Genomic DNA, 24,630 nt, shown 5'->3' on the forward strand with positions numbered 1-24,630 from the left:
AAACATTACTCCTAGAGCATTCTTTTCTCTTAAAACATTAATTTTCATAACTATAAATATATTAAAAATCAGGCCAACCTTGGAATACTGTCCTCACATTTTTTGTAATACATCTAAAACCTCTCTAAAACTTCTTGGCACTTCAATAGAGGGCAGTTCAGCCAATGATTCTTACATGGCATCTCATAGGGTTGGTTTCCAAATTAAGTCTCTCCTATAGACATTTCTATGTGAACTGTTCAGCAAAACTGACTTCCATCATGTCTCTTCCTCCCCTCCCATTTTTTGGTAAATCTACAGTAATATCACATGAACAACATATGCACAAAATCCTTTTACAGCTGAATTATGGATTCACCAAACCTTCCCTCACAGAGTATTCCCCCAAAAAAACTATAACTGCCATGTCTTTAAATAATAAAAACATTTCTCTTCACCATTATCCACAATGTCACTGATTTGCTATAGGATTACTGAACTACGAATACCATGGACTGCAAAGCAAACCAATAAATCAGTGACAAACAGAATAAAGCCAGATTGCTCCCTCGAAGCTATGATCATCAAGCAAAAATTGTCATACTTCGGACATATTATGCGAGCAAATGACAGTCTAGAGAAGATGATGATGAGTGCTAAAGTTGATGGAAGTATGAGAAGAAGACGACCAAGAATTAGATGGGTGGATGGAGTTAAAGAAGCAACTGGAATGCGCTTGGAAATTCTGAAAGATATGGCCAGGGACAAATCTGAATGGAGAATGTATGTTCATAGAATCACCAGGAGTCAAAATCGACTGGATGGAACATAACAACAACAAAATATCTCCAGTTTTATTTATCTCTAAATCTTGTCTTGATCTCCCTGTCACATTTGTCACTGTGTTATGTTCGCTTGGATAATACACTAGCAAAGTGATCACTTGGTACTTCTTTTTCTGTCACCTCTTACCATCAGCATTCATTTATCCTTTTATCAAATTTATCCTTATGTAATCATTCTCTTGTTGCAAAAAACCTTCAGGATTTTCCTTCATATCTTGCTTTCCTCACCATGAGTCACCATTCTTCCGTGCTGTTTTGCTCATGAGCTTGCTGGTGACTTTCACGTTATATATCCTACATACCATTTACTTCTTCAGCAATTTCTGCTTAATGATGCTACTCACCCAATCAGTACTGTCTCCTCAGACCCAGACAGGAGAGGCCTTGCTGACTCAGTCATAAAAAATTTACCTTTGCACATATGTTTTGCCTTTTGTCGTTATGAAAATGTATTTGTCAAGGTAGGAGGGCAAAACATATTTTATTTAACACTTTGTTACTTTGATTTATAACTTTTAAATATTAAGACACATAGTATGTGGACCTCCATTTGTACTCTTTCCCTGAGGAGGGCCTGCCCTTCAATTAACTCCCTTCTCATTTATCCTCCTAACCTTAGGTATGCAGTCTGACAATGCTTTCTTTCAACTACACTGCTATTTCCATGCATTACTAAAATTCTTTCCTTGCAGTTTCTTCAGCTATTAGTGCTCCAAGATGCCTACTGAATTTATCATAAGTCAAGAATGCATGAATACTCTCTGGAATATGAGGTAGAAGTGGCTATGGACAAATTCACATGCTACACCAGATCCAATACTCTCAAAACCAAGGTATTTTTGAATCACATGCTGTTTCAGGTAATTATCTCTCAACAACAAAAGAAATTCCATTTCCTTCTCATCCTGTGCCTTATCACCTTTCCATCTATGTTCTCATAGTTGAAGATTTTTTTTAATTTTGATTACTCATTCTGTGCTCACAGAGGTGTAATTTTTCCCCCACCCCCAGTCAACAGCAACAACCAATTATATATAAATATATATATATAGTTTGCTTTATTGGCTTTTATCCCACACTAAACAACTTCAATCGTACTGACTCCCTCATTTCTAACTTTCCACTGAACATGTACTTTTTCTGGTTGCAGTTCATCTGCTATCATTAGCCAATGTCATCATCTCAGCCCTGTTCTCTCTCACTCTTCTCTAAAAATACAATATCCCTTTCATTCTCAAAATTATAGTCATACTTATCTTCCTCAGTTAACTAAGTCTCACTAATGCTTCTAATGCTTTGGCCAATTCTATTTATCCCAACAAGAACCTATAGCATGTCAGTGCCATGCATGAGGTACAGATGAGGATTGGGAAAGAAGAAATCTATAGACATTTTTCTTAAAAGGGATGGAAGTTGAAGTTGTTGGGAAATACATTATGAGGAAGGCTGTTATAGAGGACAGAGGTAGAAGGAATAAATGAGAAGAAGCAGGTTCAAAATCTTTGTAGTTGCACTGAAAAAGAATGATGGGTAACTGATGCATTTGTTTTAACAGGCTGAACAGTATGTGAAAGAAAGATGTTTGCAAATTTAGAGGAGTAGTGACAATAGAAGAAGAAACACGAAGCTGAAACATTGTGTCTGTGAAATAGATGTTGATGTCAAGTTGAGAGGAAAGGGTCATCTATGAGCTGAACTACTCTACTCTGGACAGCATCAAGATTTTTAGGGAAGTTTTAGTGTGAACAATAAGGACAAGAGGATTTGGGATTTACAAATCTACAAAGAGCTCTTTCATTGTTACTAACCAATGCCAAAAATTTCTCAACTACATTCCATATTCTTGTGAATGCTAACAATGTCAAGTTCCTTTCTAATATCTTCATTTTTAGTATGATTCTGCCATTGACGTATCTGTTCATCTCCTAATTTTTTTCAGACCTCTCATATCTATGGTGTCCAGTCTCTGATCAACTGTTCTATTTCTCACCAACTCTGATCCATAACTTAGCACTGGTTTGAATACTGTCTTGTATATGCTGCTATTTGAGTGTTTTTGGCTAATTACTCTTTCAACCCATATAAATGTATTCAACTAGTTTCCCAACATATAAGTTTGCTTATTTTGTTCTCTATTTCCATATTTAATTTTCCCTCTTCACTAAAAACTGTGACAAATTAGTTGAAGTATTTTACTTGTTCTATAGGTTCTCCAGCGAGAATGCAGCTAAAGTTTTCAATGTTCCTGAATATTTTCATAGTTTTGGTATTTTTATTGTTGGTTTTCATAGCATATTTGTTACAGCTGTTATTCAGTTTAGTTAAGGAATCCAGGAGACTTGAAATAGATTTGTTTAGGAGTACAAATCACCTTCATAAAGGAAAGGTCTAAGTGTGATATCCCCAACAGATTCTAATATCAGATTTAATGTCACTTTCTTTCATAATGCAATCCATATGGCAGGTTATGTAAAGGTAACTATGGACCCAAGGGGATGTTGAAATGCCCATACACAAATGCCGAAGTATCAAAAATAAAGGAGAGGAGTTTTGTCATTGGTTAGCTCAACTTGGCCAAAAATTATTAGCACATCAGTGAGACCTGGTTGTCAGAGAATGATGTAGTTACAGGGACAGAAGCTAATGGGTATTTGTATTTTCACAGAAGATAGAGTAAACAGGGCAGGAGGAGAGGTATTATTAATGATAGCTGAAGAACTTCAACTAACAAAAATAGAAGTCAAAGAAGACTGTAGATCTGAGGGAAATGGTTCATTTGAGGCTGTCTCGTGCGAGGCCAATAGGACAAAATATATTGTTAGTTGCTGCTATAGACCTGGGGGTTTAGGAGGAGAAAATGTGGGCAACATGCATAGGCAGATTACCACAATGAATACACGCAAGGAATTATCACGGGAGACTTCAACTATGGGGGATATAGGTTGGAAGGAGGAACGGGCACATGACAAAATGGAAATGGAATTTGTACAGTTACTAATGGATAATTACCTGACATAGCATGTGATGGAGGGAGGACTAAGGGTTTTTGAGTGTTGGATCTGGTAACAGCATAAGAAATACAACAGTAACTCTACCTTCAATCAGCAAAAGTGACCATACAGTACTGTCCTGGGAGGTTGCTTAACAAGGTGGAATTTTCAGTCAAGAAAGGGTTAATATGGAACTACAAAGCTAGCAATTACAAAAAAACTTGGAAGGCAACTTGGAGCAGAAGTTTCTTATGCAACATGGCATAAGAAACTACATGGAATGAATGTCATTAGTGCATGGGAAACAGTCAGGGATTGTTTGAGCAAGAAGACAGTATCAGATTACATACCCAGGGTCAGGAAGATAAACAGAGTAGAGATTAAGAAGATGAGTAGTGATATAAAGCAGGAGCTAAAAAAAAAAAAAAAAAGCATTGTGGAAGGAATATAAACAAAAAGGTGATCAGCATGCTCATGAGCAATATAAAGTGCAAGTAAGAAAGGTAACAAGTATGGTAATGAAGGTTAAATCAGATTTTGAGAGAAAATTAGCTAGGCAGGCCCAAGGAATATAAACAAAAAGGTGATCAGCATGCTCATGAGCAATATAAAGCACAATTCAGTTTTATTCGCTTTTTTATAGATGGGTACTATGAGAATTCTACTCCAATCATTGATTGGGACTTTGACCTTCTGACCAGGTCTGAATTATGCAGTGTAGCCAATGCAAAACTTTTATACCTCCACACTTAAGCATTTCTTGTCAAATATTATCTACTCCAGCTGGCTTCCTACATTTCAAGGTAGACTCTGTCATTCAAAGGAGAGATTCTGTCCTTGGGTGGGATGAGAGTTGCCAATTTCACATATGGTTTAAATACGGTGCATAGTTGGTGTTTGTTAAGCACTCTAGATATCTTTTCAGATGTCCCTTTAATGCATCGGATGGTGAGAGTTTTGTTTTAGTCTTCTGTGGTAAACAATGGGGGGGGAGAGGTTCTGGGGAGCATTTAGTATGTTGTCTATCTTATGGGGATTATAGCCATTGGCCAAGAAGGTGTGACGTAAGTGAGTGAGTTCAGCAGTGAGAGCAATGTCATCGGAATAAATCACTCTAGCTCTGTGGGTCTTAATGTTTTTAGAATACCATATTGTTGAGATGGATGATGGTGTGATTGTTTGTGTAAATCTCCCTGTATGTGTGAGTTTTCTATAAACCGAGAATGATAAGGAACCATCTGGAAGACGTGATTAGTGTATCCAGGAAAGGTAGACAATCATTAGCTTCCAGTTCCATTGTAAAGGGGATTTTTGGGTGCTGGTATTTAAATGTGCCAGGAATGTATCCAATGTGGATTATAGCCATTGGCCAAGAAGGTGTGACATAAGTGAGAGAAACTGTTGATGATGTGTTTGCCCAAATAGCAAACACATCATCAAGTAGTGTAGCCAAAGCCTTGGTTTGAGCATAGCTATATTGATAGCTAGCTTTTCCAAGTGTTCTATGTAGTCAAGGAGCATTTACAGGAGGTTATGGCTGATTGTATACCTAGGTTCCGAATAGTAAAACAAGTAGGGATTAAATGGATGAATAATACCATTAAGCTTGAGCTGCAAAAAATGAAACAACTGTGGAAGGAATTTAAAGAAAAAGGTGACCTGCAGGCACACGAATGGTATAAAGTGCAGGCCAGAGGGGTAATGAGTGTACTAAAAACAAGCAAAAGCGGATTATGAAAGGAAACTAGCTGTGCAAGCCAAAGAGAATCACAAACAATTCTTTCAATATGCTGCAAGCAAAAAAAAAAACTGTGCACGGCAAAATGATTTTAAGGAATGACGATGGTAAGGAGGTCACTGAATCAGTCGATATAGTGGAATTACTGAGCGAGCACTTTGCAAGAGTACATCATCCAGGTGGTGACATTGAAAAAATGAAGGAACCATTAGTTTATATGGGAATTGTGATGAATGAAGTGGAGGTGAATAGTCTATTACAGAACCTTAATGTGAATACATCTGTGGCATTGGATGATATACAGGCACAGATCTTACATGAAACGGCTAAAGAATTATCAGTGCCCTTGACCATGTTGTTTAATCTGAATCTCGGGTCTGGTTTAGTCCCGAAGGTGTGGAAAGAGGGGAAAATAGTTCCACTGCATAAAGGAGGATCCAAGACCACTGTTGCAAATTACCGACCGATCAGCACATCAGGAGTCATTGTCAAGGTCTTGGAGAAAGTAGTCAAGGGAAAAATAAAGGAATGGATTGATGAAAATGAGATACTGTATGGGGGACAGCAAGGCTTTGTGAAGGGTAAATCATGCCTCAGTAACATGCTCAAGTTTTATAACACAGTGATGGCTGAACTGGATAAGGGTAATGGGTTTACAGTGATATTGCTTGACCTGGCTAAGGCATTTGACAGGATATCACATGGAATTCTAATCCGTAAACTACAACATAAGGGAATGGATATAAGGTTGGTAAGATGGATAGGAGGGTGGTTGATGGAGAGAGATATCAGAGAGTGGTTTATTCAGGAGTAGAGTCCACTACTTTTCGATTTGTTCATTAATGATATAGGTAAGGATCTGAGAGGAAGTGTTCATTTGTTTGCTGATGATGCAAAGTTGGATAGAGCAATAGTGAGTGCACAGGATGTCAAAATTTAGCAAGATGATTTGGATAGTTTGGAGAATGGAGCTAAGGAGAATGGATGTCAATTTAATGTGGCAAAGTGTAAGGTTATACATTTTGGTGTGAAAAGATTAGCAGCAGTATATCACATTGGTGGAACCGTACTCCAGGAGTTTGACGAGGCCAGGGATTTGGGAGTGTTGGTGAATAAGGAGTTGAAGTTTAGGGGGCACATTGCAAAAGTGGCTAAATTAGCTCATCAAATCACTTGGTTGCTGAAAAATACTTTAACAAGCAGAGACGAACAAGTTATTGTACCTCTGTACCGAGCCTTGATAAGACCTCATCTCGACTACTGTGCCCAGATTTGGTCACCTAGGTTTCTTCTTGATGGGGAGGAGGTGAAGAGAATCCAGAGGCGAGTGACCAAGATGATAGCAGGTCTATGAAATGAACCTTATGAGAACAGGTTGAAGATTTGTGGGTTGCAGAAATTAGTTGATAGGTGGAAAAAGGGAGATAGATTGAGACATTCAAATTGCTAAAGGGTTTCTATAGGATTAATTCAGAGGATATTTTTGAGATCAGGTGGTGGGAAAACTAGGGGACACCTATGGAAGCTGGGCAAGAGTGTGGTTAGCAAGGGTGTTAGAGCTGGGTTCTATACTTTTAGAGTGGTAAATGAGTGGAATAAGCTGCCAGAGTCTGTTGTGAGTGCTATGACGGTGAGTGAGTTCAAGGCAAGGTATGATAGATACTGTGAGAATGTCGTATAGTTGTGTGGACATAATGTTTAGGGCCTCCCTAGTAAAGTGATATCAAAACTCACCATTATGTCTGAACTTGGTGTGGTGTTCTAAAATACTTTTTAGGTGGGTAGAATTTTTTTAACAAAAGAGGGAGAATCGTTTGTGAGAGTGGCTAGTAGTTTGGCTAAATGTCTAGAAAGTTTATATGTGGGACTGTTTATACTATCCACAATAGAGCATAAGGGTATACCTTGTTTGTCAATTGTTGATGCTCCATATATCCTGGGTGTTTTAACATGAAAGGGCTTGAGTCTGTTAACTGTTTCTTTAGGTCAGGAAGTGACTTTGCAAATAAATGTGCATTTATTGAACAAAGCTGTACAAATTTGCACAAATAAGTTCCATTGTCTTCATTTCTTATATGGTCCAATTTTGTGCATCCTTTAACTGCTCTTAAAAATCTCACCTCCAAAGCTTGTATTTTCTTTCATCTTTCTTTTTAATCATCCATGTTTCTGAACAATATAACAGAGTGGGAGTAGCTATTACTTTACAAAATTATAGCTGAGTTTCTCGTCTTTTTTTTTCCAGTGTCCTTTTAATTCTTCCATAGATGTTCCAAATTTTTTTTATTTTTTCATCTCATCCATATCTTTATCTTTTAGATATGTTATTATGCAGCCTAAATAATTAAACTGTGTCATCTATTCTATTACTTACTTTAATTTCTAAAACTATTTTTGATCTAACATGATCCCAACTTTAAATGTCATGACTTTTGTTTTCTTTTGTGAAATTTTTAAATTGTATTGTTGGCTTATTTTGTTTAATTCATAAACTGATTTTTGAAGATCATCTTCATTGTCTTGTAATATAATATGATTATCTGCATACAATATTGTATAGTTTTTCTGGCTAACTGGATACCTTGTTTTATTTTGTTTTCCATATTTTAATAATCTGATCAATATATATATTGAAGAGAGTTGGGGATACGCTACACCTATCTCTTACTCTGATGTATTTCATTTTCTTCTGTTAATTTATTATCTAACTGTTATATTTTTGTATTTGTATCTCGATATAAACTTTATAATTTGATATAATTTGTACCAAATGTAATGGATATCCTTTTTTTTCATTATATTCCATAGTTTTTCTCTGTGTATTTTATCAAAAGTTTTCTCGTAATCTATAAAGACTATATGTGTCTCTAAATTAAATTCTGTCTTTTTTCAATAATTTGTTTTAGCACATAAATATTGTCTATACATGATCTATGTCTGAAACCATTTTGTTCTTCTGAGAGTAGATTATTGAAATATTTCTAAGTCTTTTATTCAGGATTTTACTTTAAATTTTGTAACCTGTATTTAATAAACTCATTCCTGTGCAATTTCCACAAGCATCTCTATCTCCTTTCTTAAATATAGATATAACTTTAGCTTTTAACCAATCTGATGGAGCCTCACATTTCCTCCAACAGTTATTTATTAATTTTAAGAATTTGTGATGTAAACATTCTCCACCATATTTCCAAAACTCTGTATTTATGCCATATAATCCAGTTGATTTTCTATTTTTTGATACTTTTATTGCTTCTTTTAGTTCACTGATATAGAACCAATAAAATTGGTTCTATATCAGTGCTGATTTCTTCATTATTATTCTCTATTATTAAATTTGGGTCATACTATAAATTACAATGTTTTATACATTGTTCCTATTGTATTATATTGATTTGTGCTGTATGTGTTTCTTCGTTGTTTCATTTCCTTAATATTTTGCGCATTATGTCTTGTCTTCCATTCTTCTTCTATTTTATTAATAAATCTGTCCCAAGAATCTTAGTGCACTTTCTATAGTATGTTTTAGCTATATTTCTTTTGTTTGTTTTTGTATATTTCTTCTGTTTCCTTTGTATGTTTTTGAAGGAGTGATTTGGATATCATTTGTTTTTCTTTTATTGCATTTTCTATATCTGTGTTCCAGATTTTTAATGTTTTTCTTTTTAATATTTTATTTTTCTTTGCAAGTACTTCAGAGGCTGCTTTATGGATTAACTTTATTAATGTTTTCCATTCTTCTTCTATATCTTCATCGATTAGGACTTTTCTTAGGAAATCTGTTCATTGTGATTGATATAGCATTCTAATGTTTTCTTCTTGTAATAGATATACTTTGTATACTTGTTCTATTTCTTGTGTTTTCTTATTTACCTTCTTTCTCCATTTTGTTAGTATTTATATTTTAGAGACTACTAAATAATGATCTGAAAAAATTTCACTTGCTCAGTGAACATGTACACCTCTCACATGTGGAGCTACATATCGAAATTAACCTAATTTAAACAAATACAGAGGCATAAAATTTATGAAAATTTGGGAAACAATAATCATCAGAGATCTTAGTTTAGTCCTAGGCCACCTACAAATGCCCATAGAATGAGCATCATCTAGATATGACTAGAATCACTCACGTGCTTCATTAAGTAATGTGTGTGTGTGTGTGTGTGTGTGTGTGTGTGTGTGTGTGTGTGTGTGTGTGTGTGTGTGTGTGTGTCTGTTATTGGTACTACCTGAAACTGTTTCAGTGGCTGAGATGAAATATTAGAAGCATTAAAATTAGTTTTTAATCCTTTCCTAGTGTTGTCAATACTCCATTAAACCTCCAACAGGATAAGGCTATGTCTTCGACTTAACACATTGACAGCTTCATCCATTAGATCTACAGATGATAATTTGACAATGATGTAATCTTGTTGTATTTGCAGTTGTTCCATAGCACTATGATAGTGGAGGATGTGGATTATTTTTTTCTGATGCTGGCTCTTGACTTTATTGAATTCTTTATCTGCTGTTGCATCGGAGATGCTGACAAGTTTAAAACATCACATAGTTCTTCATATAAAGTGATGATAGCTGCATTTATTTTTGACAGCTCCACACAAATAGCGCTAATCTGTTCATGCAATAGTGCTGAACTAGCCCATTTGTAAGTATGCTGGGCCTTGGCTGAATGAAACTTGCTTTTATTTTGACACAGTTTGGTATTGCATTAGTGTCTCAGCTCCCCTTTAAGAAAACTAACCTGTTTGCCTGCCATGCTAATTTTAACTTCCACTTACCAAATTGCTGTGCCTTGAGTATATCATCTCCATGAAGAATTCTTAAACAAATAGAAAGTCTTATATGTTGGCAGTACATGACAATTAATTTAACAGTATTAATTCACAACACCAAACATGAGAAAATTATTATTATTTAACTTATTTACTAACATTTCACTGGTATTATATCCAGCAGCTTCAGTGCACAAACACAGTTTGTCAACAATTTGGCATAACACTGGGACTAGTTTAAAAAATATTGTAAAAGACAATGCAATGAACTAAAGTCCCAATGGCACCATCTGTTGTTGGATAAAGAAAAAAAAAAACAAGTATTAATTCTGTTTGTCTCCAAGATTTTTGGTAAATTGATATGGCCATACTTGTTCAGGTGTGAAGAATGATTTAAGCTGCTGCTAATTCCATAAACAATCTCTCTGATTTATAATGACTTCTGCGTATCACTTATCATGTGGTATCATGTGCAGCATCTGATCTGACTTGCCATAACAGTAGTGGCAAAAGCCACTATCGTTATGGCACTAACAATAGCCAATTAGAACTTTCCTTGCATTATATGTTACAATTTTTTTTTTTAAACTAGTCCTGCTGTTATACCAAATTGTTCAGTTTCATGTATTGTGACCAACTATGTTTATGCTCTGAAGATACTGGATATAATAGCAGCAAAGTATTAGCAAATTAAATAAATAATAATTATTTTCTTATATTCAGCGTTGTGAATTGATACTGTTAAATAAACAAAAAATTGTTTTAAGAAAGATCATTAATTAGCAGTGATGAAAACAACGAGTGGAATGACCTTAAGTAAAAAGTTGACCTAGTTCAATATCATGAATAACTCTCATGATTGTGAGGTATGGACAGACCAAATGTGGGGTATTTTGCAGCCACTGTCCTTGAAAGTACAATGAATGATGACAGGCTTCCTTTCATGGACAGTCTAGAACAATGTAATAATCAGACCCTCTTTAAATGATTTTATGCAAAGTTTCCAAATAGCAATCCAATACATATGCCAAGCTTGCCACAACAAATATTTTATGCATCATTTTTTCTTTCTGATTGGGAATCTCATTCAGTATCTTAGGTATGGCATGTTATGTCTTGCTTGTACACTCCTAAGTATATAAATTGGTAGGAAATTGATTGCAATTCTAACATTACCTTTTTAGATAACTTTCAATTTTATCTGTGAAATACCTTTCTGGAAGACTTTTTTTTCATATGCAAAGAGAGTGAGAGTGGCACTCTTTATTGTGATTTTGATTTCTGTTGTTAATTCTGATGTGAAGATATGATTGTGCATCAAAATCTATGCAAGAGAGCATCATCAGCTTTGTTGCAGTTAACTATGTTTTATAGAACTTATGTCGCTTCCAAGAAGTCCCTCTGTGTTTTAAACTGGGATTTTTCAATCAGAATTGTTTTCTTCCATCTGATGAAATGTTCTTCTTCCCAAGCATGCTGTGCTTGTCAGCTTTTTAGTTGTCTGTACTGGATGTATTTTTAATGTTCATTTTGATTCTATGTTGTTTTAAGAGAGAGCCCAGTTTATTATTATTATTATTATTACTAATATTAAGAGAGACCTCCAGAGAGTCAGAGACTCATCGAGGGAGGCCACATACTACACACACCAGCTATCAATCATACTTATTCTTGAATTCATTCACTGCTTGCACTCACAACACCAATCAAGCAACACCCTCATAGAGAAAAATCTAGCCCTCACCCCCTTTTTAGCAGCCTTCATTCTCAGCTTCCAAGGATGCCCTCTAGTCCTACTCCCGCCCTCCATAAATTGAAAAATTTCATCAATTGAAATCCTGTATGACCCTTTCAGAAGTTTGTAAGTCTAAATCATATCTCCCCTCTTTCTCCTGTTTGCTAGTGTCTGCAGTCTACAAATTCCCAATCTGTTTTCATAATCAGTATTCCAAAATCCTGATATAATTTTAAACATTCTCCTTTGTACCCTCGCCAATATATCAGAATCACAACGGAACTCAGGAAACCTGCGCACAATAGTCCAAGTGAGGTCTTATTAAGGCCTTGTAAAGAGGCAAAATAACTTCTTATCTTTACATGTGAATGTTCGTTTCAGCATCGCAATTATCTTTTGAGTTGTATTTGCAATCTTCGCCACATGGCTGCTGAACTTCAACTTTCTATCTATTAACACTCCAAGATCCCTAAGCCTCATCAGTTTCTTCTAGCCTAATCTTACCAATATAATACGACACTGGATAATATCTAATCATGCCGAAGTGAATGACTTTACATTTAATGACATTGACTGACATCCATCTTTCCACATGCCCACAATTCCAGCCTATTCAAATCATTCTCCAAGTACTGTATATCAGTAGCATTCCTGATTACCCTACCTATCTTTGCATTATCAGCAAATAGCTGTATGTTGCTTGTCAAATCTTTCCCAATATCATTAATATATTGGGAAGGATTTGAATTCAATGTACAGATTGAATAAGTGGACCAAGCAATGATCCTTGTGACACACCACTAGTTATTTTTTATTTTTATTATTATTATTTTTTTTTAATCTTTGTACTGGTTATGGGCAGTACTACCCTTACATCATGTCCAGACATCTCGTCCAGACTTGATATAGGCCTAAGCCTTTACAAGTGTTTTATCCTATGCCTGTTCTAGTTATCATTGTAGTCATTCTCTGGTGGCAACGCCATTCCACCAGTGTGCCCTGTAAGGCCCTCAAGGAAAGAACTTTTATATCCCTCTGCATAAACCTAAGCTGTTTTAAGTCATTATAACTATCTGCACTCCATATACCATGTAAAGAGATGGTGGCGCTGGTAAATCTCAGAGTTGCCTCATACTCCTCCCATAGTAACTAGATCTTGGTTATTCTTATAATAGTTTACCTTATTATTATGGCTATAGGCTAGTGGGCACCCTGTTCCCAACACCTGGGCATCAACTACCCAAACATCACCATCTCTTTTAATCACTAAGTCTGGCTTACGCAAACCTGCGGAGGTCCTATAACGTGGTTCCACCGTGGTGTTCCAACTTTTGTTCTTAAAGCGGTTGTTCTGAATGGAAACCACAGCATCATGCCTCTGCATGCGGACCCCATGAGTGCAGAAGCAACACTGGGCTATATGAGACAATACTCACTGTAGTGGCAGCCAGCCCTACAGTTTGAGTGGTCACTATCCCATCGAGCTGTGTGGGCTCGAGTGGGTAGGGCATTGATCGTCGTCCTGATAAGGTCAATATACTCGAACCCAGGGAGGAGTCTTGTGCTTTCCCTTACCCAATCATGCTGAGGAGGCACCAGATATGACTCTTTTAAAGGAGCACCATCTACAGAAGAGTGCAGCAGAGATACCCGTCTCGTGTTCTGCAGGTGCTGACTCAATTAAGGTACCTTGATAATGGGACCAGCCTTCAGCCCGGCTAAAGTCTTCTTGTATTAATGGGCTATAGAAAGCCTCTCTGCAGATAGAGGAAGAAGATAGTTCTAATTTTGCAATTCTGGACAGCCGAAGGCGTGGGATCACCCATGTAAGTGATGGAAACCCGAGCCCGCCGTCCTTCGCCCTCGCATGGAAATATGCAGTAGGGGGGTGTTCAGCTGTGAGATCATGGCTCCAACTGCAGTTGGAGCCATGATCTCACAGCTGAATGGATAGCCCTGTCCATTTGGGACAGTACCGAGATATATGTCCTACCAACCACCAACTTGTGGTAAAAACAAGGTAGGAGATAGTGGGAAAAGAGAAACAGTCTTTGAGGAGCTTTCCTCAAAGAAGCGATCCCAGCTTCTAGAACAGAAGACCTTCCCTTTGGGGTGAACATGATACCGAGGTATCTCCACTCTTCCAGGATGGTCAAAGCATTCAACGGCCTCCCATGCAGGGAAAACTCTATAGTCTCGACCTTCAGCTTTTTGTCATGACTAGAGGGGGATAGAAGCTAAAGAGCAGGACTTCTCTACATTAATAGAAAGGCCTCGAATAGAGAAAAAGTCAATTGAACAGTCAAGGAATTCCTGCAAGCCTACCTTAATATAGGCTACAAGAATAAGATCGTCCACAAAGGCCATAGCATTAAAGGGAGAAGCGGCTAGAGAGTAGCCTATATGGCTAGGAAGAGAGTGAAGAAACTCATCTATGACGCAGTTAAAGAAAAGGGGAGAAAGAGGATCACCCTGGCGAACACCCTGTACTGCGGAAATAGAAGTCGCACGGGATCCTGTAGTGATAGTGATGAAGCTCCCCAAGTATAGCTCCATAACGTAGGAAAGAAAGGGTTCTGGACATCTAGCAATAGACAGCGCTCGAAGGAGAACAGAAAGGGAGACACTATTATGGCCTTTTGGAGGTCCAGCAACGCCATATAGCGACTTAAGGTGGTGGCGGGAATCAGAGAGAAGAGAAGAGAAGAAGATATATATTCTTGGCACAGCCACTTGAAGGAACAAAAGCTCTCTGTCTATAATCATGTTGTATATGTTGCTGAAGTCGTTTAACTAAGATTTTATGATAGAGTCTACGTATCACAGGGGAGATGATAATAGGTCTCAAGTCTGATGCACAGCTTCAAGTTTCTTTCTTCTGAATGAAGATAGTTCTTAAAGTGTGTAGGTATGGTGGTATTGCTTTATTGGAAAGGAGAATGTCCAATAAGTCTTGAAGAATCTTCAGCAGCACCTTCCAAAGCCTAGACGCAGGAAAGCCATCAGGTCCGGAGACAGAGAAATTGGATGGAAGAGCTGCTTTGATCTTCTGGATAGAGACAGGCTAGTATATTTCAAGGGCAGGAATGGGCCTCAATATCATAGGATGGTCATCATCAGGGAAGTGTGGAGGTGGAGCAGAAAAGACTGTACTCCAGAATCTAACAAAATCATCATGTAAGTCTGCTAGAGGTAGATGGGAAGCACCATCAAGGATGGTTTTGGCGCATTACCCTCTATTCTTTTTATAGAGGGCCTGCATAGCCGCATAGGCCCTCTTCCTCTGCTTCCTATTTGACAAAGTCATTGTAGAATGAGACGCAGGCTGATGTTGACGAGGCATCAAGTGTTTGGAGAATTCAGCATGGAGGTAGTCATTTAATTGATCTGTGATATCCATTCCCAGAAGATGAGCCTGGATGAAAGATTTAAGAATTTGATGAATATATTCTGGAAGAGGAGGATCATCTAGAGATGTCAGTCTGAGAATCAAAGCCTCTTCTTCAACAGTAGGATGGTGGCTGAAAGATGGAGAGGCAGGAAAGGAGATACGGAGATATTACCTGTCCCTACCTGTGGCAGATGGGCTGCCAATTCTTGAACTAAGGCTTTGTAACTTGCTTTCAATCTATGACACCTGATGGCATCCAAAGATCTTCATGGCAACACCTTATGCGGTGAGGAGCTTTTCTTTTTCGGCAGTCCAACGTGCTTTGATGATCTCAGTTCTTATTGCAGCGTTCGCTTCGGCTGGATGTTCCGAGGTGCGATGCATGCCAAGGCCGACTGCAGTGGAGAATGCACAATTGCCGACCTGACATATGAAGTGTCTGAGATTTGGAACTCCTTGACTGCCGGAACAAGCATGATGAGAACTTGAAGAAAGGCTTGATGACAGTCCTTTCTTTTAACTTTCTTCCTGAGGACGCCACTGGGACGGGTGGCAGGATCACCTCCAAACAAGAAACAGACATCTGGAATCACACTCGACGAGTTTCCTGGCTCTGGCCTATAAAAGTCGGAGCCTTCTTCTGATGAGTTATTGCAAGTGAGGAAACTTAACCCTACCAGGGCTGCTAACCCTGGAAGGGAGGAATAGCATAGCAGGCCAGTCGGTCACCTGAAGGTGTCCAGGAATCGCCCCTAGGAGGCTGCCTACTGCCGCACTTGGGAAGTGTCTCAGGGGATGTACAAGCCAAAACAACAATGCTTCGGATTCCTTAAATGTTGCAAACTCACATCCCCTGTATACCACATTTTTCATATCTGTAAAAATCTGCCATCCCAATTTATGCAACAGTCTTCCATGCTGTATTCTATCAAAAGTCTTAGCAAAATCCAAAAGTATCATGGTGTATCCATTCACCTTGTCTATTTCAATGGTAACATTGTTATAGAATGTGAGCAAGTTGAGAAAACATGACCTTCCCTTAGTGAACCCATGTTGTTCATTGCAAAGTAGAGATTCACTGTCAACACATTTCTGAATGTGACACCTAACCAATTTTTCCAAAATCTTCACCACTATTCCTGAGACACTAATTGGTCGATAGTTGGATATATCAGTCTTTGCAACACCCTTGTGCAATGGAATTACCATACATTCCTTCCATTCCTGTGGAATCTTCCCTGTTCTGAGCCTCATATTAAACAGCCTGGTCAAAGGAATGGCCAGTTCTGCACATGATACATTTGCAGTCAGTGGAAGAAGATTAATCTATCATACTAAAAACTGGCCAGCATCCACAGATGTGAAAGGACAGACCATACGAGAAACTTACTTATAAGGACTTTCTAAGAAAAGATCCTTGTTCTCATAAATGTTAGTAATGGAAAGAGTTTAAAAATTAAAATTTTAAGACACCGGTCAGCTGTTTGAAAATAATTTTGTGTTTCATTATTTCCTTCTTTATAGTAAACTTTATTTTTTGGATATCATAAATAATCCTTTATAAGGTAAATTTTGTAATAAAACATCCATTGCTATACCAGTATAGTCACGAGAAAAAAAAATAAATAAATAAAATCATCAAGCATAGTAGCACAAATTGTAGAAGTTTTAAATTACCTGTTCCTCATTTATGCTAAGCTCCCTCTTCAATAGTGGTCGGACTCTTAAATATACTTTCATTCTTTCATGACTAACTTCTATGAACTTATCTAAAAGCTTCTCTTTGATATCAGTATCAATATTAACAATAGATTCTCGATCAAATACCTCAACTTCTGGAGATTCCACATACTGAGCCATTACTAAATTATATTTAAATAAAAAATAAATTTAAAAATTAACATATATATATAAATTGTATTTTAATATTTAACATCTTCACTTTTTATTATATACAACGTACACAAGACTTTTTATATTACATATAAGAATAAAAATATAAATGGAGGTCTATGAACAAGCTACTACACTAAAAAGTATTCCGACAACAGGCTATGAAATGTAATGTCAAAGCAACAAGATAGAAATGATCCATGATGCTAGCTGGAGAATGGGTTTACCATGGATCAGCTACAGCAGCCAGTCTATTAACTGTAGCTATTTCAGGAAATCTCAAGCAGTGAAATGTCCATTAAAGGACAAGTAAGAAAGGAAATGAGAGCAGGGAACATGCTGTGATTAATTTAATAGATACAGAAAATACAGAAGAAAAACTATGTAAGTCCAGATAATGTCAATGAGAAATAGGGCTTGACTGAAAAATTAATGATAACATGTCCATATGGGATGTTGCCATTTGCCCACTGAAGATAAGCAGTGAAAAAAATTCCACGCTTTGTTTCCACAGCAGCCAGTTTCCAGATTATCTAATATCGAGTCCAACTATGGTAATAACATCAATTTAACCTTTTTCCTGATAGGATTCACATTAAAAGCATGATACATCTCTAGTATAAATGTTAGCAAGACAGATATATTCAGATTAGTATGATGTCCTTCTATCAAAAAATAATTTTCTAAACTTTTACTAATTTACAAGCTAAAAAAAAATTGTATTTGGTACAGGCTAGTTCTGCTCAACTATTATGATTTTATAAAAATGCAACAGGTTTTACATAAAAGAGAAGACTGAGATAATGAATAATGATGACTTGCTTATATTCATCATTTATATTAATCTTATATGTTATAAGATTATATATATTATATTATATATCTATTATATATATATAGGTACTATAGGTACTATAAAAACACTAGTTCATAGAGACAACTCCTTTTGTTCTTCAGAAGAACTTTTACAAAAAGAATTACAGTATATTAATTCCTCCTTCATATCCAATGGCTATAAGAAGTCCTTCATAAAAAGAGCTTTAAGTAGTCGTGCTCCAGTATCTTCTTCAAGTACAGAAGAACCTAAACGTATACCTATCCCCTATGTACACGGGGTTAGTGAACGCATAGCTAAGGTGCTCTCCTTCTTCTTCTTCTCTTCCGTATAAGACGGGTTGAATCTTCTCTTGAGCAGGATCTTCCAGTCTTTTCTATTCCTTGCTGTTTGAAAAAGTTCCTTATATGTTCTGCATCCCGAGATGTTCTTTATTAATTTCAGCCAGGTAATTCTTGGTCTTCCAGGTCTTCTTTTTTCAGTTGGAAAAGTATTGATTAGGACGTTAGGAAGTCTGTCTGCGTTGCTTCTCTCTCTAATTTCTTATTTTATATACTTCATTAACCTCTATTATCTTTTCTTGTGTATAGCCTAACTAGGTTCCACCTAGGGATATTTCCTTTTCAGATAATGGCAAATTTATATTTATACTGCGCCAGCCAGTATCCTATAACAGGAATTTTATTAAAGTTCAGAGAAATATTTCTAGATTCACTGGTATACACTCTAACACACACTTAAATAGATACCGGTACTTTGCAGTTGTGACCAATTATCTATTACTTAAACCTATATATCTAAAATTTCTCCCACTATGGTTCTAATTTTATAAGTGGTAATTTGATATCTCAAATTCAGGCATGAATCAGGCATATGCAATAAAACATGTTTATTGGAACTAAATGACAATTACAACTAAACTGAATCAAATTACTAAAACTTCTAAATCTCTTGCTAAGTTAAATCTCATGCTAAGATTATTAAACAATTCTAAATTAATCAAGTTCACCTAAACAGATCAAATTGTTAATCACACAGAACAATAGAAAGCAATGACAATATTAAACTAAATTAAGATTCTCTCATGCATGCTATTCATAAAGTACATACTATACAACTTGTTGCTTTCTCAGTTAAGGTTATCTACTAAACAAAATACACTTATTACTTCAGTCACATACAATTAGATTCGTTCCTGACAATTCTTTGTCCAACAGAATTTTGCTGTCTCAAATACGAAATCTTATCCAAGTTCTCTAAAGGATTGTCCACATTACTTAATCAAACATAGATTTCAATCTTCTATCACTTCCATAACATATAACAAAGATCTCTACATTATCCAGTTCTTTCCGAAGGTCTATTAACTACCACATGTTGTTCTGGTCATCCTTCGATCAGCAATCTCAGCGCCTGGCTTTTGGCTACGTCGTCCTTTCTACTGCTGCCGGACTCGAACTATTTTCTTACGCTACTGAGGGCTATCTCCGCTCCTTTCCGATGGGACATCCAGCTGCTGGCTCAATTTCTGCATAGGCTGGTGATTCGCGTACGGCTCCGCGTGGAATCTTGTTCAGCATAATCAGGAAAACGGCCCGCTATCCAACATCATAGAACCCTGGCTCGTCCTTTCCCCGACCACCAGTCAAGAATCCTTGAGATGAAATCCGGACAAAAAGCCTTGCAATATGGTGTTCATTGCCTTATATCCCATGTTCTAGCACCCTCTTTTTGTTGTATCCCTTTTTTCGCACGACCCTTAGTTTTAATGCCCTTAAGATGATCCCTACTCTCCCTAGTGCTGTTAGGTGCTGTCTTTGAGTGCTGTCTACGCTGTAGCCTGCGGCGTTACGATCGATACATGCATTTCAGACGCGACCTTTGCACTGTTACACACTGACTGTCTGGCGATTTACGTTATTTGAGATAGATTGATAAGACACATATTTAACCTAATATTTCTTTTACATGGAATCATTAATTTGTACACAATTCTCTACTTTAGTTTTCCATTTTTGACTACAAATATTTCTAATACAATTCACATATTAATACGCATTCTCTTATACAACAAACAAGGTCTTATTACTTTCTGCTGGCGTGCAGGTATTATTTTAAATTAGTTAAAATTTTCATATTAGATTCTGATTGAACTTCTTAGAAAATACTCCATTCAGGATCTAACATTATCCCCTATGTACACGGGGTTAGTGAACGCATAGCTAAGGTGCTCTTCTTCTCTTCCGTCTAAGATGGGTCGAGTCTTCTCTTGAGCAGGATCTTCCAGTCTTCTCTATTCCTTGCTGTTCGAAAAAGTTCCTTATATGTTCTGCATCCCGAGATGTTCTTTATTAATTTCAGTCAGGTAATTCTTGATCTTCCGGGTCTTCTTTTTCAGTTGGAAAAGTATTGATTAGGACGTTAGGAAGTTTGTCTGCGTCCATGCGTACAGTGTGTCCAAACCATCTCAGTTGTTGTTTTCTAATTTTTTCTATTAATGTCGTTTTATACAATAGTTCTTGTCTGACTGTGATGTTTGTTTTCTTTTCTATCCAACTTGTTCTATTTATTTTTCTTAAGCATTTCATTTCAAATGCCAGCAGTTTTTTCTCCTCTCTTTTTTTTAACTGTCCACGCTTCTGCTCCATAGATGACTGTTGGTATAATTATTGCTTCATATAATTTGATTTTGGCTTGCTTAGATACCTTGTTTGTTTTCCAGATTTTCTGTAATTTTCCCATGGTGGTCCATCCTATCGCTATTCTGTGTTTGATTGTTTTGAGTTCATCTATTGTTTCTGTTAGTTTTGATCTAAGGTATATGAAGTTGTCTACTTGTTCTATTTGTTCTCCGTTTAGGGTGGCTGAGATGGTAGTTCCGTTCCTCCCTATTTTCATCACTTTTGTCTTTTGTATATTTATTGTCATGTCATATGTTTTACAGGTTTCGTTTAGCTTGTTGATCAACTTTTGTAGTCCATTTGGGGTTCTTGCAAGAAGGACAAGATCATCTGCATATTTGATATTATTTATGTTTAAACCATTGACATTGATTCCAGGCTCATTGTCTATTGCCTTCTTTACAACTTCTTCTAGATATATGTTGAATAGGCATGGGGATAATGGGCATCCTTGCATTACTCCTTTTTGGATCTCTATGGGTTCTGTTGTGAGTGTGTCCTTTTTAATTATTGCATTTGTCTTAGAGTAATATTTTATCAGAAACTGTATTATATATTTGTCTATTGCTTTTTCTAGTAGAATTTTAAGGATTTCTCTGTTGATGTTATCGAAAGCTTGTTTAAAGTCCACAAAACAACAATATAGTTCTTTATGGTCTTCTCAGCTGAGCTCTGCTAGATGGTGCAATGTGAAAATTTGGTCTATTGTTGAATAGTTTCCTCGGAAACCAGCTTGTTCTATGCCTATCATTTCTTCATAGGTGTTTTTTAGTCTATTTTGTATAATTCTTATGAATATTTTTTGTAGGTGGGAGGGGGTAAATTGATTGGTCTGTAATTTCTAGTCTTTTGTCTCCTTCTTTGTATATTGGGATGATCTTTCCAGTTCTCCAGTCATCTGGGGATCTCTCCTGCTTGTAGTATTTTATTGAATAGGGTTGTTAAATATTCTATTGATATGCTGCCTCCATATTACCACAGTTCAGTAGGGATAGTATCAATGCCTGGTGCTTTATTGTTTTTCTTCTGTTTTATTGCATATCTAACTTCTTCTTGTAAAATTTTTGGGTGATCATAGCAAAGGTGCTAAAACCACTAAATATCTGTATGGCTTTTCGACCCATCAGAAAAATCTCCACATTCCTAATGTCTCCAAAGGTCAAGCTCCCACATCTCAGCTATCCAGGTGTCTACCGGATTCCCTGCTCATGTGGATTATCATATTTCGGACAAACAGGAAGATGTGCTCGGGTCCGGTTAGAAGAACACCAATTGTACATCCAGTACCTTGAACCCGAACAGTCTGGAATTGCAGAACATGCCATCAACACCAGACACAGAGTTAAGTGGAACAAGACAAAAGTCATTCACAAAAGTCGGTTCCTAATGGAACGGCTATACAAAGAAACATGTGAAACATTACTTCACTCCCCTAACCTAAACAGATCCGATGGTCTACGTCTTTCCCCCTTGTGGGAGAAAGTACTTTATAAAGCAGCAAATCTTTCCTAACATATAATTGCATACACACACACACACATATATATATATATTATTTTTTTAATTATTATAATTAAATAATAATTAAATAACTAAATAATTAAATTTAAATAATTTAAAAAATAAATAAATAATAATAATAATTAAATAAATTTAGGAAATTTAACCTTAGCTACTTAGGTGGCGCTTCGTGAATATAACAGTTATTGTTTAATTAGCCTTGTATCTATACTGATGATGCCTCTGATACTAAGGTGAAAATTCTACGAATAAAGAATAATTTACGTGAGTTAATTCCGTTATTATAATAGTTAGTAATATGTCTACTCACGGTATTTCCTTACTGAAACTTGTATTCACTGTCTCTGCACTCACTACACTCTTAGGCATTGTATTACAATCATCCACCACTCACCATGCAAGAAATCTACTCCTCACCCCTCCTTATACAGCTTCAAGGGATGGTCTTGTTTCCCCCCCCCCCCCAACCCCTGTCTCCAGACATTATATGAAAATCTCATCCACATTAAGCTGGTAATTACCCACTAACAAATTATATGTTTCAATCATGTCATCCTCTTCCTTCTATCGACTAGGCTCTGTGATTTGCATCTCTTGATCTGTATTCATACTCCACATTCCAGAGACCAGAAACCAACTCAATGAATTGTCTCTGAACCTTCTCCAACAACTCATCCTCCTTTTAAAAAGCAGGCAACCAAATCCAAGCACAGTAATATTAGGTCTAATCAAAGCCTTGTACAATGGAATCATAACATCCTTACTTCTACATGTCAATTTTCTCCACATCATTGTTGTTACAATTTTAGCAAAATGCCCATAAAATTTCAAGCCCTTATCCACCATCATCCCCAGTTCTTTCATCTCCTTCACCTCCTCTAAGATATCCCCACCAATCTTATACTTTGCATCCCAGCAAATTTTAAAACTTGACATTTTGCAACATTAAACTGACATCCCCACACACACTTGCCCATTCAGACAATCTACTCAAGTCCTCTTGCAAGGCTACATCTGCTCTACTTCTCATAACTCTCCCCAACTTTGCATAATTTACAAACAACTGTATATCACAATTTAAGTCCTATCCAATGTCATTTACATATAAATTAAACAATAATGGTCTCAAAACATACCCCTGGGAGATTCCATTAGTGACTTTCCTCTTCTGGGACATTGCTTCTTCACACAAAACCCTTCTGATACCTATCAGACAGCCAATCTCCAATCCAATATGCTAATTTACTATCCAACTCCATCTCTTCCAATTTAGCTACTAGCTGGTGTTAGATCCTAAATGAAGGAATCTTGGATAGATATCATTCATTTGGAATCTAACATATAAAACTTGCTGACAAAGAGAAATACCTGCACATCAGCTGTAATTAAAAGTGAAACTTGTTCACTTTATTGAAAATTTGTATTCTTTATTTCAAGTGCCTTATATTTAAGCTGATGTGATTATATTAAGATTTCAATTTTTAGTATGTCTAAAAAGAGAGATAATCTGATTTAAATTTAAGCCTCACTTAAGCTATGTAAAACTTACTGCGAGTCATCTAAAAAGTTACTAAGTAATAATTCTTGGATAAAGCTACACATGTACAGCGTAACGCTAGCGGCTATAGCTTACTCAGAAAGTTACGTTGCCATGTATTCTGTGAATCCAAGTATAACAGCGTCATAAAAGCGAAGGATGAACCCAAAGGGGGTGAAAAGATAAGGGCCATGTGCAAAAAGGGGACTGAGAAAAGAGGGCGCTCTATAGAAGAATATAATGGGTTGAGCCTGTATCGGAACACTCTCTCTCTGGTCGTAACGTTTCCCTGTTTTGGTGGTTCGGAAGTTAGCGAGCAGTTTCACGTAGGGGGGGGATGAAGTCTGTGATAAGATGTCGGACTGCGAGCATTCTAAAAATGAAGTAGGATTCTATGCAAAGCTGAAGGTAAAAATTCCAGTCCTAGCAGAATCAAGATGTCGCTGAAAAGTCCCATCGAGTTGTTCCTGAAATGCAAAGATTTGAGTCCGTTTTTCGACAGAAGGAATGAAGATAGCATAACCCTACGTTGTCGTATGGACAGCCAATAGATGAGAAGTATACAGACATACACGTGGTGCAGAACAACGTGGAAAACGCTCAGTAAGGTGCAATTACTCTAATTTTGTGTGAAAGTTCATTAGAAGAGAGAAGATTGTTTACGAATATGAAATTAAGAACTGTATTCTAAAGAACTCTGTGGACAGTCT

The 24,630-nt window shown here is 36.7% G+C and overlaps 1 protein-coding gene across 1 annotated transcript in view; it reads right to left on the reverse strand.

Moving 5' to 3' along the window:
• LOC150107184 (uncharacterized) overlaps nucleotides 1-24,630 on the reverse strand; it is a 646,985-nt gene that overhangs the window by 611,582 nt on the left and 10,773 nt on the right. Inside the window, exon 2 of the mRNA XM_090391664.1 lies at nucleotides 17,131-17,315. Within this exon, the coding sequence (XP_090247790.1) occupies nucleotides 17,131-17,313 (183 nt within the window). The 5' untranslated portion in view covers nucleotides 17,314-17,315. The remainder of the gene's footprint in view (nucleotides 1-17,130; nucleotides 17,316-24,630) is intronic.

Source organism: Typopeltis vanoorti, chromosome 4 (assembly GCF_054136105.1).
Source record: "Typopeltis vanoorti isolate ZY-2024b chromosome 4, IOZ_Tvanoo_1.0, whole genome shotgun sequence".
Classification (NCBI taxonomy): domain Eukaryota; kingdom Metazoa; phylum Arthropoda; class Arachnida; order Uropygi; family Thelyphonidae; genus Typopeltis; species Typopeltis vanoorti.